At 44.6% G+C, this 19,572-nt stretch overlaps 1 protein-coding gene across 1 annotated transcript in view; it reads left to right on the forward strand.

The window, feature by feature from the left end:
* The window catches only part of GLG1 (golgi glycoprotein 1), a 172,640-nt gene extending 153,703 nt beyond the window's left edge, over positions 1-18,937 (forward strand). Inside the window, exons 23-26 of the mRNA XM_074968320.1 lie at positions 7,454-7,561; positions 8,279-8,399; positions 10,243-10,349; positions 12,921-18,937. Coding sequence (XP_074824421.1) covers positions 7,454-7,561; positions 8,279-8,399; positions 10,243-10,349; positions 12,921-13,088 — 504 coding nt within the window. The 3' untranslated portion in view covers positions 13,089-18,937. The remainder of the gene's footprint in view (positions 1-7,453; positions 7,562-8,278; positions 8,400-10,242; positions 10,350-12,920) is intronic.
* Positions 18,938-19,572: the final 635 nt, after the last annotated feature.

Raw genomic sequence — 19,572 nt, forward strand, 5'->3', positions numbered from 1 at the left:
GGGGAGATTATATACATAGAGAACATGAAACAATGGGTGTTACCATACACACTGTAATGAGAGTGATCAGGTAAGGTGAGCTATTACCAGCAGGAGAGCTGGGGGGGAAAAAACCTTTTATAGTGATAATCAAGGTGGGCCATTTTGGGCAGTTGACAAGAACGTCTGAGGAACAGTGGGGGGGGGGGGGGGGGAGGGAATAAACATGGGGAAATAGTTTTACTTTGTGTAATGACCCATCCACTCCCAGTCTCTATTCAAGGCTAAGTTAATTGTATCCAGTTTGCAAATTAATTCCAATTCAGCAGTCTCTCGTTGGAGTCTGTTTCTGAAGTTTTTTTGTTGAAGAATTGCCACTTTTAGGTCTGTAATCAAGTGACCAGAGAGATTGAAGTGTTCTCCAACTGGTTTTTGAACGTTATAATTCTTGACATCTGATTTGTGTCCATTTATTCTTTTACGTAGAGACTGTCCAGTTTGACCAATGTACATGGCAGAGGGGCATTGCGAGCACATGATGGCATATACCACATCGGTAGATGTGCAGGTGAACGAGCCTCTAATAGTGTGGCTGATGTGATTAGGCCCTATGATGATGTCCCCTGAACAGATATGTGGACACAGTTGGCAACAGGCTTTGTTGCAAGGATAGGTTCCTGGGTTACTGGTTGTGTTGTGTGGTTGCTGGTGAGTATTTGCTTCAGGTTGGAGGGCTGTCTGTTTCATAGAATCATAGAATATCAGGGTTGGAAGGGACCATAGGAGGTCATCTAGTCCAACCCCCTGCTCAAAGCAGGACCGATCCCCAATTAAATCATCCCAGCCAGGGCTTTGTCAAGCCTGACCTTAAAAACTTCTAGGGAAGGAGATTCCACCACCTCCCTAGGTAACGCATTCCAGTGTTTCACCACCCTCCCAGTGAAAAAGTTTTTCCTAATATCCAACCTAAATGTCCCCCACTGCAACTTGAGACCATTACTCCTTGTTCTGTCATCTGCTACCACTGAGAACAGTCTAGAGCCATCCTCTTTGGAACCCCCTTTCAGGTAGTTGAAAGCAGCTATCAAATCCCCCCCATCATTCTTCTCTTCCACAGACTAAACATCCCCAGTTCCCTCAGCCTCTCCTCATAACTCATGTGTTCCAGTCCCTTAATCATTTTTGTTGCCCTCCGCTGGACTCTTTCCAATTTTTCTACATCCTTCTTGTAGTGTGGGGCCCAAAACTGGACACAGTACTCCAGATGAGGCCTCCCCAGTGTCGAATAGAGGGGAACGATCACGTCCCTCGATCTGCTGGCAATGCCCCTACTTATACATCCCAAAATGCCATTGGCCTTCTTGGCAACAAGGGCACACTCTTGACTCATATCCAGCTTCTCGTCCACTGTAATCCCTAGGTCCTTTTCTGCAGAACTGCTGCTTAGCCACTCGATCCCAAGTCTGTAGCGGTGCATGGGATTCTTCTGTCCTAAGTGCAGGACTCTGCACTTGTCCTTGTTGAACCTCATCAGATTTCTTTTGGCCCAATCCTCCAATTTGTCTAGGTCCTTCTGTATCCTATCCCTACCCTCCAGCGTATCTACCACTCCTCCCAGTTTAGTGTCATCTGCAAACTTGCTGAGGGTGCAATCCACACCATCCTCCAGGTCGTTTACGAAGATATTGAACAAAACCGGCACCAGGACCGACCCTTGGGGCACTCCACTTGATACTGGCTGCCAACTAGACATGGAGCCATTGATCACTACCCATTGAGCCCGACAATCTAGCCAACTTTCTATCCACCTTATAGTGCATTCATCCAGCCCATACTTCTTTAACTTGCTGACAAGAATACTGTGGGAGACAGTGTCAAAAGCTTTGCTAAAGTCAAGGAACAACACATCCACTGCTTTCCCTTCATCCACAGAGCCAGTTATCTCATCACAGAAGGCAGTTAGATTAGTCAGACATGACTTGCCCTTGGTGAATCCATGCTGACTGTTCCTGATCACTTTCCTCTAAGTGCTTCAGAATTGATTCCTTGAGGACCTGCTCCATGATTTTTCCAGGGACTGAGGTGAGGCTGACTGGCCTGTAGTTCCCAGGATCTTCCTTCTTCCCTTTTTTTAAAGATGGGCCCTACATTAGCCTTTTTCCAGTCATCCGGGACTTCCCCTGATCGCCATGAGTTTTCAAAGATAATGGCCAATGGCTCTTCAATCACATCCGCCAACTCCTTTAGCACTCTCGGATGCAACGCATCCGGCCCCATGGACTTGTGCACGTCCAGCTTTTCTAAATAGTCCCGAATCACTTCTTTCTCCACAGAGGGCTGGTCACCTCCTCCCCATGCTGTGCTGCCCAGTGCAGCAGTCTGGGAGCTGACCTTGTTCATGAAGACAGAGGCAAAAAAAGCATTGAGTACATTAGCTTTTTCCACATCCTCTGTCACTAGGTTGCCTCCCTCATTCAGTAAGGGGCCCACACTTTCCTTGACTTTCTTCTTGTTGCTAATATATCTGAAGAAACCCTTCTTGTCACTCTTAACATCTCTTTCTAGCTGCAACTCCAGGTGTGATTTGGCCTTCCTGATTTCACCCCTGCATGCCCGAGCAATATTTTTATACTCATCCCTGGTCATTTGTCCAATCTTCCACTTCTTGTAAGCTTCTTTTTTGTATTTAAGATCAGCAAGGATTTCACTGTTAAGCCAAACTGGTCGCCTGCCATATTTACTGTTCTTTCGACGCATCGGGATGGTTTGTCCCTGTAACCTCAATAAGGATTCTTTAAAATACAGCCGGCTCTCCTGGACTCCTTTCCCCCTCATGTTATTCTCCCAGGGGATCTTGCCCATCAGTTCCCTGAGAGAGTCAAAGTCTGCTTTTCTGAAGTCCAGGGTCCGTATTCTGCTGCTTTTCTTTCTTCCTTGTGTCAGGATCCTGAACTCGACCATCTCATGGTCGCTGCCTCCCAGGTTCCCATCCACTTTTGCTTCCCCTACTAATTCTTCCCAGTTTGTGAGCAGCAGGTCAAGAAGAGCTCTGCCCCTAGTTGGTTCCTCCAGCACTTGCACCATGAAATTGTCCCCTACACTTTCCAAAAACATCCTGGATTGTCTGTGCACCGCTGTATTGCTCTCCCAGCAGATATCAGGGTGATTGAAGTCTCTCATGAGAACCAGGGCGTGCGATCTAGTAACTTCTGCGAGTTGCCGGAAGAAAGCCTCGTCCACCTCATCCCCCTGGTCCGAGGTCTATAGTAGACTCCCACCACGACATCACCCTTGTTGCTCACACTTCTAAACTTAATCCCGAGACTCTCAGGTTTTTCTGCAGTTTCATACTTGAGCTCTGAGCAGTCATACTGCTCTCTTAGATACAATGCAACTCCCCCACCTTTTCTGCCCTACCTGTCCTTCCTGAACAGCTTATATCCATCCATGACAGTACTCCAGTCATGTGAGTTATCCCACCAAGTCTCTGTTATTCCAATCACATCATAATTCCTTGACATCACCAGGACCTCCAGTTCTCCCTGCTTGTTTCCCAGGCTTCATGCATTTGTGTACAGGCACTTGAGGTAACTCGCTGATCGCCCTTCTTTCGCAATATGAGGCAGGAGCCCTCCCCTCTCACGCGCTCCTGCTCGTGATTCCTCCCGGTATCCCACTTCCCCACTTACCTCATGGCTTTGGTCTCCTTCCCCCGGTGAACTTAGTTTAAAGCCCTCCTCACTAGGTTAGCCAGCCTGCTTGCGAAGATGCTCTTCCCTCTCTTCGTTAGGTGGAGCCCGTCTCTGCCTAGCACTCCTCCTCCTTGGAACACCATCCCATGGTCAAAGAATCCAAAGTCTTCTCTCCGACACCACCTGCGTAGCCATTCGTTGACTTCCACGATTTGACGGTCTCTACCCAGGCCTTTTCCTTCCACGGGGAGGATGGACGAGAAGACCACTTGCGCCTCAAACTCCTTTATCCTTCTTCCCAGAGCCACGTAGTCCGCAGTGATCCGCTCAAGGTCATTCTTGGCAGTATCATTGGTGCCCACGTGGAGAAGCAGGAAGGGGTAGCGATCCGAGGGCTTGATGAGTCTCGGCAGTCTCTCTGTCACATCGCAAATCTTAGCTCCTGGCAAGCAGCAGACTTCTCGGTTTTCCCGGTCAGGGCGGCAGATAGATGACTCAGTTCCCCTGAAGAGAGAGTCCCCGACCACCACCACCCACCTCCTTCTCTTGGGAGCGGTGGTCGTGGAACCCCCAACCCTAGGACAGTGCATCTCATGCCTTCCAGTCAGCGGTGTCTCCTTCTGCTCCCTTCCCTCAGATGTATCATCGGGTCTACTCTCCGCATTAGTACCTGTGGAGAGAACATGAGAACGGTTACTTACCTGTATCTGTGTTGCTGGTACATGGACGTTCCCCTTTTTCCTTCTGGAGGTCACATGATGCCAAATTTCTTCACCATCCTCCTGTCCCCGATGTGCAGCCTGCTCTGAATCTTCAGAACCTTGTGCCCGTAGAAGCATATCCTGACTTCTGTTCAGGAAATCTTCAGTTTCTCTTATGCAGGGTCGATACCTGTTGCTCCAGACCTTGAACCTTCTCTTCCAATATGGAGACCAGCTTGTACTTTGTACAGACAAAGTCGCTTCTGTCCTGTGGAAGAAAGACACACATGGCACATCCAGTGCAGGTCACAACAGCTGAACACCCCCCATCCATATTACCTTCTTTCTATGAGCTTCCTCAGGAGTTGTAGTAATTACTCAAAAAGAAAAGGAGTACTTGTGGCACCTTAGAGACTAACCAATTTATTTGAGCATAAGCTTTCGTGAGCTACAGAGAATTACTCAGAGAATCCGGCAAGATGTAAGCCGCAGTGGGCTCTTCCCAGGCGAACTCCCAGGCAAACTCCTTCTGTTAGCTGCTCAGCTGGTTCGCAGCTGACTGGCTTTTTATACAGTCAGGCCCACTTAAGGCTCACCTGGAACAAAGCACTCCCAGTTCCCACCCTTTTCAAACAACCAATCAAGCACATGGTCAAACTGTCCTCACAACAAACACTCAGATACAAACAAACACTCAGATACTCACAACAAACAAACAAACACTCAGATACTCACAACAAACAAACAAACACTCAGATACTCACCAACACAGCCACCTGTAAGCAAGGACTGGCCTGTCTCCCATGATCTGTGAGAGTGATGGGTCGTCCTTCAGGATAGGTTGTAGATCCTTTATGATGCGCTGGAGAGGTTTTAGTTGGGGGCTGAAGGTGATGGCTAGTGGCGTTCTGTTATTTTCTTTGTTGGGCCTGTCCTGTAGTAGGTGACTTCTGGGTACTCTTCTGGCTCTGTAACTGGAGTTCAAGGTGTGTGGTCCCTCTCTGTAGTCCACCACCCACCCTCCTTCCCCTCTGCTTTGGATTCTTATCTTAAGGGTAGTCACTGTAGAGGAGTAACTGAAGAGATGGTTGGTCTGCATCTCCCCTGATGCCCTTGGCTGAGACCATGAGGAGGGGCAGGGCACAGACCAATGGATACTGCTAACAAAAAATCTTCTGGTCTCAAGCACATGGAGCATATGGTGAAATTGCACAGAAGGATAACACATCTCAAAGCATTACTGTACAGGGGGAGTAACTTTGTTTTTTGTGAAGTTATCTGTGTACGATACATTTGGACAACAGCACTCATTTCTTAGTATACCACAAAATCGAAGTCCATTTCTCTTATGGATTGCAAACCTAGCAAGCATATTTTTGAGAAGATACATCTTTGTTGGTTTCTTTAAACAAGAATGAATTAACCAAAAGTTCTGTTTCAGGGCACACTGCAAATATCTCTCTCTGCCTTCTCCAGCAGGTCCAGCAAAATCTGACAATAGGGTTTGCCCTTAAATGCAGCTGTATTACTAGGTCTTGAACGAACAAGAAAATTGTGGCTGTGTAAACACTGTTAGGCTACCGTAAGGTGTTAAGAAATATCATGCTCTCCAGACATGTATACACATCCTTTAGCAAAGGCTACTCTATGGGTTTGGGATAAAACTGCAGATAAAGTGTTTTGTTTTTTTTTCCCCTCACCAGTGACACCCATTGCAAATTATCCAGATCTGAATTCAAATTACAAACCAAAGGGCTTTAACAGTTGGGAGAACCGTGGAATGCATACAGTTGGCCAGTTATTCATTGAAGAAATGTTTCTAACTTATTTAGAGATCAAAACTAACGTTGATCGGTCCACTCTCCAGTGGCACTAGTACTTTCAAGTTAGGCATTGTTTCTCAACTTTCTAGAAAAGCTTTTTCTATAGAAAGCTAACTTTAGTAGAAGTGATGGTGTCTGATGAATTAGGAAACAAAAAAAAGGATTACTAAATTATCAATTTTTACAGACAAAAAAAAAGGGCCATATATGACATGCTGAGAAAAGAATCTGGGTAGACAAATTACCCTGAGGAATGAACTTTGATCTGGAAAAGGATCAGCAGCATTAGCGTGTAGCATGATAAAGAAGATTTCTGAGATACTGTTTCAATGGTACTTCACACCTGTCAGGTTAAAAAATGGAGAGATTGCATGGGGATGGATGTTGGAAATATTGTGGTGATAGAGGAGATTTTATCCATATGTAGTGGACATGTCCAGTCAGAGATTATTGGAGTGCAGTTCGTAACCAAATATCACAAAATGGTTAGATATTTATTACCAAATGATCCTTTGGTAATCCTCCTGGGGCTTCCCAGCTGAAACGGTCACACAAGAGGAAATGAAGAATTAATTTCTTATCTGCTTGTAGATGCTGGGCTACTGATAGAAAAATAGCCCAACTATAGAGAAATGGTTCCAAAAAAAAAAGGGAGGTGGTTGTTATGGAAAAATGAACACACCAATTATATACCCAGCAAAGTAGACAGAGGACAAATACTTAGATATTCAGTACTCAGAGTACTTTCACCTGCCAAACAAACCAGCACACCTGTCCAATATTTTTGAATATGAACATTTGACACACCTGGTCTGTTAAATGTGTGTAATCTGAGATTCGCTCAGTTCCTAGGAAAAATGTGTATGGATGTTAAAACGCTGCTCACGCTGTAATAGGGCAACGCCTGTTAAACAGAGAGATCTGGTGACTGTATTCCTGTGTGTCTCTTTAAACAAAAACTGTCCGTTGTAAAGATCACTGTTTTGTTTCTGATATTTCCATGGCAAGGATTGGTAAATCTGTTAATCGCTAAATAAATAGTTTAAAATAGTGGCTGTATTTGTCTGTGTGCAGCTGTTTTTACTTCAGAAATTCGGGGCTCCAAGTGAGGGATGGATGATAACACAGCTCAAGACTTGCCCCCCAGCCATTGTATATAATCCTGCACTAACATGGCAGCATGCAAATGCCTTGAAAAACAAACCTGGGTCCTACTTTATTTCATTCATGTTGAAATCGGGATTTTCCCCCCAAACAGATCTCCAGGTTGTGTGCAGAAGAAGCAGCAGCCCAGGAACAGACAGGGCAGGTGGAGGAGTGCCTGAAAGTTAACCTGCTCAAAATTAAACCTGAGATGTGTAAAAAGGTAAAAAAAGGAAACTGTGCGTCTCCCAAACCAAACGGGCCTTAAAGGACAATTACTCCTCAAGTGTCAGACAAACAAACATGATTCGTTACAAGGCACAGACCAGGAACAGTGTGAAGCCAGAGCTATGTACACTTCTGTGCACAGCTGAGCCAGTGCAGCTCATCCTGACCTGCAGCATCCTCGACCATTTCAGTCCTGGCTCTGAGATATCCCTCCCTGCCAGGGAACAGTAATCCCAGTAAGAAGTATGCCTTACTATTCCAGTCCTGGATTCCCTCCTCACACACTCCCAGGGTACCTCAGTGCTGAGCTGCCTCCCACTCTTACTTCAACCCTAGGCCTCTTGGGCACAGATTGGCACTGGATCTGGCAAGGAGCTTTGTAAACTACACCCATAGATCTGTCACCTCACCTTAGTCCTGACCTGTTAGTCATGCCAAATTATTTGACTTAGTGTTATAGATTAGTGTGTGTATCTATTTAATTAATGGAATTATGCTGATCCATAAAGCAGGACCTCTGATCCACCCTGGAACAGCTTCAGTTCACTTATCCAGCGGCAGCATTGTACTCTGTGATTCCTTATTTAAGAAGGTTAGGTAGCTCTAGGAACTATTAACCAGTATGATTTGTGTTGCTTTCTTCTCCCTCCTTTAATGTGTACCTGTAATGGGTAGGTTTCAGAGTAGCAGTGTAATAACCTTCCCTCCACAGGAGGTGCTCAACATGCTGAAGGAGAGCAAAGCAGACATATTCGTTGATCCAGTGCTTCACACAGCCTGTGCCCTAGACATCAAACACCACTGTGCAGCCATCCCACCCGGAAGAGGACGTCGTAAGTGTTGGCATGTCAGACTTGTGTTAGATCTCCCAGTTCCTGGAGTGACCTAAAACTGGGATCTTTCTTGAATGACTTGAGGTCCTCTTAAACAGTAGATATTGCTTCCAGTTGTGGTGGCTGGTGAATGAGGAATACTGCCACTTGTATAGTATATGGGTGTCCTTCCTCTCTGTGCTTGGCTTCTTAGCTTGGAAATCTTTCCTTACATGGCCTGGTAGACGTTAAGCTAGTTCTGTTCTTTCTAATGCAGTTTGAAATTAACATACTATTTTTCTTGGAATAATGTTAATTTCTGCTATAGAATGAGAAATAGGTTAAAAATGTACTGCCGCATACCCTCCTTGGTACCAAAAGCATTGCAGGTATCTTTGATGTTCCTTCACATTTCTCCTCCACAAAGGATGGACCTGATAGTGCTTGAAGTAAACCACTTTTCTAAATATATGTCACTCTGTCTAGTGCAGATGGGACACCTGACACAGGGCTTGTCTACACTTACCCAGGGGATTGACGCATTGGCAGTCGATTTAGCGGGTCTAGTGAAGACCCGCTAGATCGACCGCAGATCGCTCTCCCGTTGACTCCTGTACTCCCTCAGAACGAGAAGAGTAAGGGTAGTCGACGAGAGAGCATCCCCCATCGACATCATATAGTGTGTACCCCGCGGTAAGTAGATATAAGCTACGTCGACTTGGGTTATGCTATTCATGTAATTCAGATTGCGTAGCTTAGATTGACTTAGAGCAAAAAAGATATACTGGCATTGGAAAAGGTTCAGAAAAGGGCAACTAAAATGATTAGGGGTTTGGAACGGGTCCCATGTGAGGAGAGATTAAAGAGGCTAGGACTTTTCAGCTTGGAAAAAAGGAGACTAAAGGGGGATATGATAGAGGTCTATAAAATCATGAGTGGTGTGGAGAAAGTGAATAAGGAAAAGTTGTTTACTTGTTCCCACAGTATAAGAACGAGGGGCCACCAAATGAAATTAATGGGCAGCAGGTTTAAAACAAATAAAAGGAAGTTCTTCTCACAGTGCACAGTCAACCTGTGGAACTCCTTGCCTGAGGAGGTTGTGAAGGCTAAGACTATAACAGGGTTTAAAAGAGAACTGGATAAATTCATGGAGGCTAAGTCCATTAATGGCTGTTAGCCAGGATGGGTAAGGAATGGTGTCCCTAGCCTCTGTTTGTCAGAGGGTGGAGATGGATAGCAGGAGGGAGAGATCACTTGATCATTACCTGTTAGGTTCTCTCCCTCTGGGGCACCTGGCACTGGCCACTGTCGGCAGACAGGATACTGGGCTGGATGGACCTTTGGTCTGACCCAGTATGGCCGTTCTTATGACGTTCCCCTGTAGTGTAGACAAGGCCACAGTCTGCACAGCCCCCAGGCAGATCCTTGTTTTGTGTTGAACTTCCTCTAAGTTCTTGGAGAAGACACACAGGATTTAGCATTCTTAAAATAATTTTAGTGAGCTGCTCTGTGAATCCTAAAATATCCTGTCAGTTCAGCTGAGCTTAAGCCTTGGATACCTAAAGTTAACCCTTTAATCCCCCTCCATAGGTCAGCGTTCCTTGCCACTTAAGTATTTGAAGTGAGACCTTAGCTGGGCTGCTAGCTCTGAGGGTTAAACAGAGGTTTCCTTCCAAACCAGTCTTGGGTTAAATTTCCCAACACTGATTCAGAGGAAGTTTGATGGATGGCTTGGCTGTACAACTTTGTAAACAGACAACCAATGTTCGGAGGAATTGGAATGCACCTCCCAAGCACTCTGTATTGTGACCTGTCCCTGGGGCCAGTTTGTGTGTGTTGTGATACCATGTTCTCCATTTTGCAGAGATGTCTTGCCTAATGGAAGCTTTGGAAGACAAGCGTGTGAGGTTACAACCCGAATGTAAGAAACGCCTTAATGATCGGATTGAAATGTGGAGCTATGCTGCGAAGGTGAGGATGCAGGATGGGCTCTAAACACCACCTGGCTTTTGGTTCCCCCCAAACTTTTCCCCGAGGCCCACTTGTGCCACTGCAATAGGCACTGTGACCCACTATTAATGCTTTTTGAGGAAAATATATTTATTTTAATTATTACACATACATATAAACTATAACACTGGAAATAAAAATGTACATGTTTTCTTTTAATGTAAATTAATTGTAACGGTAGAAATTCCTAGCAATATGCACTCAAAGAAATGCTTCAGGGTCTTTGAAACCAAGCGTTTTAGTAAAAGTACAATTTAAAAACATTTTTAAAAATGTTGAGAGCAAAATGTTATGTTCAAAGAGGGGGAAACACTGGACACGTGCACAGTGTGGAAAACTGAACAAGAAGCAACACCACAATGTTAACAAAATTCTTAAACTCATTGTGTTTGTTTTTAAAACAAAATAATTGTGCAACTTTGAACACTATATTGTGTTTTCAATTTTTCAGTGTGAAAGACCCAATCCTCCTCTCTGCTAATTAGAAAAGAATAAAATATTGTAAATAAAAATATAAAATAACAGTTATATTATAACACGCTGAAGCAATGGCTACTCCTCCGATCCAGTAAAAGAGAATCCAAACTTCATGTGTGACATCATATTTTCCTACCACTTAATTTATTTTTTTGGCTGGCTCATTTTGCGTAGTTGTAGATGGTCTGGAGCTTTCATTATCTTCTCCATCAGTGCACCCTTCTTGTTTTCGAAAAATATATCAATCCATGTCAGATTGAAATACTGCTTGCCGTTTTTTATAGTTGTAAATTGCAGACTGTATGTACGTTGCAGTGAAACACAACGTTGTACTCACGAGAATTAAACTTGACATATTGCAGCTTGCTTTTTTAAAAATAGTTTTTCCCTATACTCTCTCTCCAACATATACAGTTCAACACGTTACACTCATATAGTTTTTACTTAGATTACATGAGTCACATGGAGTTAAAGATTTACTAAGAGCTTGAGTAGAGAATGCAGTTGCGCTGGCAGACCACCCGGGGCTGTTTCACAGTCCACAGTTTGGGAACCCATGTTCGGAGACTGAGACATGGTTCTTGTGATTCAGACCGTTAGTGTCTTGTGAAGGAACTGGCAGGAGGGCAAGGTGGGGATTGTGCTTTCAACCATGGGAAGGCTAAAGAACAGACGTGCCTCAGTCCTGTGAAGTGACTGAGTGAATGCAATCAACTGTTATGCCTCTGTCAAGCAGAACAGTGGGAAAGGACAGTCTTTCTGCAGATCAGATGGTTTAATAAATACAAAACAGGGTTCACTTAATAAATGAGGTGGTAATGTAGAGTTCAGGCTTCTGCTTTGTTCCATTCTGATCTTGCTGTGCCTAGGCACTGCAGCATGTATTGTATATGTCAGGCTGAATTCAGAGTTCCATGCACACCAAGCCAAGTAAAGAACAAAGTTTTGACCTTGATTCAGTAAAATGGAAAGGACTGTAATGGTTGAGTGTGTTCGCAGTCTTTAAACCAGTCCCAGCGCTGCCATCAGACCGTACCCCCAGGCCTTCTACCCTGGAGGCAGTGGTTTTGTCCTCTTAGTCTGTGTTGGCCCCAGTCTTCAGCTGGGCTCCTGAAAGTTCAGCCCTCTTCTGAGGGTTTACTGATGTCCAATTGTAGGCTCTTCCCCAGTGGCCTCTGGGGGGGAATCTGGGCCCACCCACTACTCGGGGCCCAGCTTTCACTGATATCCTGCCCTTAGCTCAAGGCTCTTCTAAGCTCAGACCCAGTAGCTCTTCCATGCTCCCTAGCCTGACTAGCTCTGGGCTGTCCATTGTGCTGCAATTCCTTCAGCCAGCCACACCATTCATGCTCCTCTAGCTCTAGCGAGGAACTGCACTCTCTGGTCTGGCTCTCTAGCTCCTTTTTATAGTGCCCTCCTGGGCCCTGATTGGCTGCTTCCCTTGCAGCCACTCTATCCTGCTTGGAGGACTTCTTCATTGCTCCTTATCTGGGATGAGAGTGGCAAGGCCCTGAGGCCTCCAGCAGGAGGCCTCTGGGCCTTTAGTCCACCCCATCACAAGGACCCTTAAGTTATTTATACAACCCCTTTCTCAGCATCTGGATTACTTGCCTAATAACACTGAAATCAAACTGCTCTCAGTGCCCCTTGGGACTAGTTCACAAGCAGGGCAAAAGGTGCCAACAGAGGAAGAGCTATGACAGTGGGAGGGGTGATGTGAATGGAAAGGCAGGGTGCTGGAGAGAGCTAGAGGAGGAGCTGGGATGTCTTTTGGGCATTTAGGAGCTTTAGAGCTTTGTGTCCCAGTTGATGGAGTCCCTCTCCTACAGGCCTATTTGTATGTCCCAGCTCATGTGTGTTACGTAATTGTGTACCAGGGAAAGTTCAGTTATAAAAAGAGAACATGCTGGATGCTTACAGGAGGCAAATGGGGAATTTACAAGTGTCCTTATCCAGCTCGTAAAATAGCATCGTTCTACATGTCATTAGTTTCTCTGCAAAGACTGATGTGGAAACTGAAGTCCGGTTAATTATGTTTCCTGCCTTGCCCCCTAGGTTGCCCCAGCGGAAGGCTTTTCTGACCTTGCTATGCAAGTGATGACTTCTCCGTCCAAGAACTATATCCTGTCTGTTATCACAGTCGGCATCTGTGTACTCTTCCTGATTGGCCTCCTGTGCGGACGCATCACCAAGCGGGTGACACGAGAGCTCAAGGACAGGTAGAGCCTGGGTTGCCTGTTGAAGAAATGCCTGCCCAGTAGCCAATTTGTACAGCCCTCCTCTGTATAGTCTGCCCACCCGCCCCCTCTTGGGAGAGGAGAATAAAAAAAAGAATTGGAACAGCAGCAGGTGTCGGCTCAGTTTTCCCATCTTGGATCTCATCCATGGCATCTTCACCACCTTAGGAAAGAGTCGGCGTAGCCAGCAGCTTTTGTTACCCCTTTGTTAGCGGACTCCTGTTACCCGCCTGTAGATGAGTCTCTTTATTGTATTGTTGGACCTGCCGTCACCAAATCAGACTGATATGACCTGCAGCTCAAGCAGTTTTTAAGTAAATTTTTAAAGGAAGAAAAATATATAAGTACCAATCCTATGAGTTAGGCAGTGTTTCTTACTGGGACGTATTCATGCTCTGCAGCTGGGTAAAATTGAAGTAGGAAATTAAAGGTAAATTGCATCACTCACCGCAGTTGGCCTTGTTTCGGACATCTTGCTCATCCTATTCCAAGCATCTTCAGGGCATAGTTTCAGACTGCTAAGGATGTCAGTCAGTGGAGTCATCCTCCGAATGTCCTGTTTTTGTTACTGTGGGTTTTTTGTTTGGGAAGATGATGCCCTTCAATTCCCATTTTCCTCTGCCACTCACAGGATAAAATAAAATACTGGCCAGGATCAAAAACTCCAGTGGTCTGATATGCCATTTGAGCCATATAGCATATATTTGATTAGGCTAGGGAAAGGGTGTGGAAGTTATGCATAGAAGAGCCAGTCAGTGTAATGCATTGACAGCTGCACTGTACATACCCTGATTAACTAGCCTGTTAACCTTCGTTCATCAAAGGCAATGCAGTTGAATTTTGTCAGTCCCTTATTTCTCCTTTCTGTTGCCAAGCGAAGACACCCCGCCCCCTCGAATGAACTATTCAAAGATGGTTGGGTTGATACATTAACAACGCTCCATGTTGCCCAGTGATGTTGAATGGGATTGAGATACCAATGTCTGTTTCAATAGAAGGATCATTTATGGGTTAGTGCAGTGATTCATCATTGGCCTCTCTGAGTCTTAATTGCTTGAGTTACAGCATTAAAAATAGAGTAAAACTTTCAGACCTCTAAAACACTGGTTTATATAGATGGAATTTGGCATCTAGGGATGTAGGTCAGAAGTGCTGGCTCTAAATGCCAAGCAGGAGACAATTCTGATAGTGTGAGGTGAAGGACAGACATGTTGATCTTTAAGGGGAATAGCTTTGTTGTCACCCACTGATGTGCACACATAAGCTCTAGTCACATTTCCAGAACTTGGTTCCTAGCCCCATTGCCCAGCTCAAGGGAGGTGTTTTGTAGAAACACCTTTAGCTGTGGTAACTTCTTACCATCTTCTTTGTTACACAAAGAGTGGAGGGAGTAGAGCCTCCTCTAGGCCTCTCTCTGTGGTTGGGACCTGCGATACACAGGTTGAGTGCGTGGTTCAAATGTGGCAGTGCTGCACAAGAGTCGGCATGTACAGTAAGTAAGTACAGTAATATATATATTACTGTACAGTAAGTACTATACAGTAATATATATATATTAGCCTGTTAGATGTGTTCTCCTATGCGTGCTGGAATATAAATCATGTGCCTAACACTGTCCAACTAGGCTAATGCTTGATCCATAACTTTCTTTTCCTGCTCCCTGTTGTTGCATTGCTAAGTAATTTCTGAAATTTCCAGTGTTATGTATTGATCTGATACAAGATGGGGGCATTTCTGAATGTGGAGCAGCTGATTCTAATTATGCTATGTAAACACACTGATCTCTAAAAATACTGTGATTGCTTTTGCAAAATGCTAGAGAGGGGTGCAACGTTATCTTCACCATGCCACTTTGAAGATAGAAAATAAACTATTTTGAGACCCAGTCTTAGTAGTACGGTGATGACATACTAGAAAAGCTCATGTGAAAGACAGTTGTTGGTGGTGTCTGGAGTCGAACCATGAGAGCCAAGGGACTATAAAGACTGGACAGGGAATGATGGGAGAACCTGAGCAGTAGAGCAGGTTCCATAGAAGAGATCTGTCATCTTGCTTGATGTGCTGTAGGTTTCCAAGCAGATGACATGTAAGTCATCCTTGGAACAGAAATGGAGCCTAAATTACTTCCCCCACCTTCATTGCCCAATGCTACTTGTGTGGTTTCCCTGATTCTGCATGAGTGAATGGAGCTGAGGGCCAAGAAGGCGATGGCAGATCACATCACTTGATTGAAGCATAAAAGGGTGTGGGTGACATACAAGTGTGCGTGTGGCAGTTGCAAAATCACATGGTTTCACCTCTCACTCGAAGCAAGTGTCATTGCAACACTTTCTAACTGTCGAGGCTGCAGGTCAGACAGATGGAATGGATTCAAAGTGCAGGAGGAGGGGGGACACGATTGTACCTTCTCCCCAATGCAGTCTTGCTTGTTTGGCAATCCTAGCGCTGCCTACATTTTGCTACGGCAAAATTGAATTGGCATCCAGAGACTTCATATTTGTGAGGGAGCATTAGCTACCTGTTTAACTTGAACCTAACTGAGGAGGTGTAAAATACATTGACTAGCATCTTCTGGTGAACCCCAAACTGAATTATAGTGAAATACTGCAGATGTTTTGTCAGCCATGGTTCTGGCTGTGTATCTTGGTGAGGGAAGAAGGGAAATGCTGTTTTACTTTCCAACTTAAGTTTTGTATTGGAGTAGGGTAGAACATGGGAAGACTTGATTTCCTGCATTTTCCATTGCAGTAGACGTAAGAGGAATGCTAAAGGCAAAAGACTAGTCAGCTGTGTAGTGTAGAGGGTAAGAACAGAGCCCTAGATGGTAAAGAGAAGACATTGTTCTGTGGAATGCAGGGTCTCTTCTTGAGTCCTCTTCTAGCCAATCTCTGTATGTGTGTGTGCTCAACTTGAATGCAGTATTGTCTCATTGCTTTAACCAGCTGCAGTCATCATCCCTGCTCCTGCGTAGTGCTGAGACCTTCCTCTTATCCAGGTGCGTCTATTGCTACCTGATTGTTCCATTGGTGTGAAGCCTTCACGAAGCAAACCCCAAGCAGCAAGCGCACTTTCTGGGTATTGCATTGAGCATCTGCAGTCTCCCTGGTGGTTGCCTTCAAAATTTCATCCTGGGACTTAGTTTCAGATGTCAGTGGACAATGGAGCTGCTGTCAATGGGGGAGTGGGGGAAGGGGTTTATGAAGCAGGAAGGGGTGACATGATGTATGTTTCTGCGTGGTCGCCTTCTGTAATGGCGTGGTCAGAAGTGCAATAACGCACAGGCCCAGGGGTCCTGTTGCAATTACAAAAGGGGATAAAATAAAATCGAGACACCCATTTCTTGCAGGGAACTGACATGGTTAGGCCTGGGCCAAGAGAACTTTGTCACTGACTGCCACAGTTTTAGCCATTTCATAATCATTAAGATTTACACCCAATTCACCACCTTCCAGATGGGACCCCCTAACATATTGCATGCTAAACACAATGATTCTGGCATAGGAGCATCTTTTTAGGGAGACTAGAAATATTCCAGTGCAGTGTGTTAGAAATGCCATCCTAGCATGTAAGGACCTGTGCATCTAGAAAAAACACAACAAAATAACCAATATTGTTCTAAATATATCCTGATTGCTGAGCACCTGCCCCTTGGATCTCTAATGCAAACACTTGCTCACTGTGTGCCAGTAAATGCCCATAGTGGGTGGTCATTCCCTATAGCAGGAAGGGAGAGGGAAATACACAGTTGTAAAATGCACTACTGCCTTCTTGAATTTAGGGAAACTTTTTACTTTGATTTAATGAGAACATTAGAAATACTTGGGAATCAACCATTTCAAAGGGGACTTGGTGGAAGGTGACTTCTAGATCTGAGGCTTCTTTGCCACTTCCCTACTCTTAGCCCTAATGTTCATCATTCCCCTTCAGCATTAACTTAACTGTCTCCCCTCAGTTCAGGGAGCCTGCTATCCATTTCATGGCGTATACTGTAAATGTATGTCCTTCCCATGGCTAAGCATTCCTTCTTGGGGGCTTGTTCTAGATATTGTAGAGCTGATGCTCCTGGGAATGGCTTGACTGGAGTATCCAAGGGGGGAAATAACTCCTAGTAAGGAATGGTGCTTCTGTACACCCTGCCTTCCTCTTCTGCTCAGATGCCTAATGGTACATTCAGAGCTTATTCTCACCAGTCAAGATCACGCGTCCGAATAACATGGGAAGGATTGTGCGTTCCATGCACGTGCATCTCAGTACTTTACTCTGGCTAGCCAGGTGGTAGTTGCTTGCATGTTCTTGTAACAAAATAGCCTTATTCGTTGTTTACTAATGGGTCAAATCCAAGTCTTTCGATTTTTCTTTTTTGTTGCCTTTTGGTTAGCTCTGTCCCTGAGTTTTCTTGCCTCCCAGAAAAATCACTTTTCATATGCAGGTGGCTGCAATAAGGATGAGGCCAGGAGCAGCATTCCTTCTCATGCTTCACACAAAACTTGTGTCCTTCCTCCTCTGCTGCCACAGAAAGGCTGAAAGACCCTACTGAAGTTAGAATAATTCTCTGCAAGTTCCACATGTGAGGATTCCTTCCAGAGTCTGGCACGTGTGATCCATGCAAACATGGTGATCTTGGCCCTGAGTGAGACTCTTGTGAACATGCTCTGTGAAGATGCACTATATACTGGGGAGGGCTGAGCAGGGTAGCATGCAGTTAACATGCAGTTACTGTTGGCAAAGAAGTTGCTTTTCTTTGCAGTGGGTGAACGGGGAGAAGCTGGAAGAAAATGTGATATGCAAACTCGGTGCCAGAGGCGGTAAGCGCTGGTTTATCACATTCAGGTGAATGTGCTTAACTTGGATAATTTCTGTTAATGCAGACTGTTTAGTTCAGAAAGAATGTAGTTGTTTGACTCTTTTTTTGCCAGCTTTTGGTTTTCAAAGTTAATTTTGAGTTCAGTGTGAGACAAGATCAGAACAGGTCAACTAGCTTTTTCCCCCTATTAAAATACTTCGGAATAGATTTGTAAACTGTTTGTGATTTGACTAAACCAATGAGTTTTTTTACAATAGTGTCATGGAGAGAAGCGCAGCTCCCAACCATGTACTGTTGCTTTCCAGCTTCTGAGGGTAAGGAGATGGGCCAGCCTAGGTTTTCAGCCTAATAAAGAGCCACTGTGTTGGGTCCCGTTCACAGTGTGTGCTCTAATTCACAGCAAAGGCTCGTTGGAGTGGGAGAGGAGAGTACTAACTGGTACAGCCAAGATCTAAATCTGGTAAATTGGTACAGCTGCTTTTCTCTTGCACTGTTGGGCCTGCAGAACCTGTCTGTAAGGGTGGGGGAGCAGTATCCTGCCTTCTTTACTGGATCGAAGCAGCCTGTGTGAAGACAGTTTCCAATAACAAACTGTTTATTTTGATTTTGTAATTGATTGAAAGCAAAAGATCTGTGTTCTAGGGTAGGTCACTGAAATGCCGGAGTGCAAAGAGCACTGGAGAGATTGGATGTTTGTATAAGGGGAGACATGTTAACACAGGCACAGGGAAGGGTCTCTAAGTAGTATGCAGGGATAATATTGTGAGCCTCCCCAAGTACAATGTACAAAACAGACCCAAGCAAGAAATCATAGACTGTACAGCAAAAACTGTTCGAACTTAGTCCTTTTTTTAACGTAACATTAACAAGACTCTTTGTAAATTGTTTTCCTTTCTGTGTATAAAATCCTGGCAGTTTCTTGTTTTTTACATGTTCATTCTGTGTAATTTTGAGATGTTACTGAGATTCTGGACATAATGTGCTTTTTTTCTGTACAGATGAAATGGGAGAATTTAATAAAAAATGAGTCTGCAGGTTTTTACTTGTTTGATCTTTGTTGATTGTGAATTAAAAGGGATTCACCCACAGCTTTTCCAGAGTGGAGCTTTCTGAAGCTGATTCTGATGGTTTGATTTTTTTTTAATTGTTTTATTGACCATCCAACAGAGTTCTATACCAAACAACTATCAAGAGAGACCGAACAGAATCTGGCCACTTATTTTTAAAAATTCTGACCGTACTTCCCTAGGCCAGATTTGAAGTGGTATCCTAGAGATGAAAGGCTTCCTAGCCCATTACTAATCTCCTGCCTGTTACACTTCAGGGGATTCTCTTTAAAGACTGCTGATTTTTTTTTTACAGATATTTTCAAAGTGCTCCTCCCAATAGATCAAATGCATGCCCGTTTGATTCCCCTATCTCAACTCCACTATCTGTGCTTACAAGAACACTAATCAGCTCCTCAGTTAGAGTGGACTATGCACATCCTCCCCAAACCCTCCACCCTCTGCTGGTATCCAAAAATTGCTACAGCTCTGAATGCCATAAGTGATGACTTAATTGTGCATTGAAGGGCCATGGAAAGCCACATGCTGTGAGCACACACTTAAGCTGAGTTTGGTTTGGGGATGTTATGCTCATGCGAACCTCACCAAGTGTAGCATGT

This window comes from Natator depressus, chromosome 12 (assembly GCF_965152275.1).
Source record: "Natator depressus isolate rNatDep1 chromosome 12, rNatDep2.hap1, whole genome shotgun sequence".
Classification (NCBI taxonomy): domain Eukaryota; kingdom Metazoa; phylum Chordata; order Testudines; family Cheloniidae; genus Natator; species Natator depressus.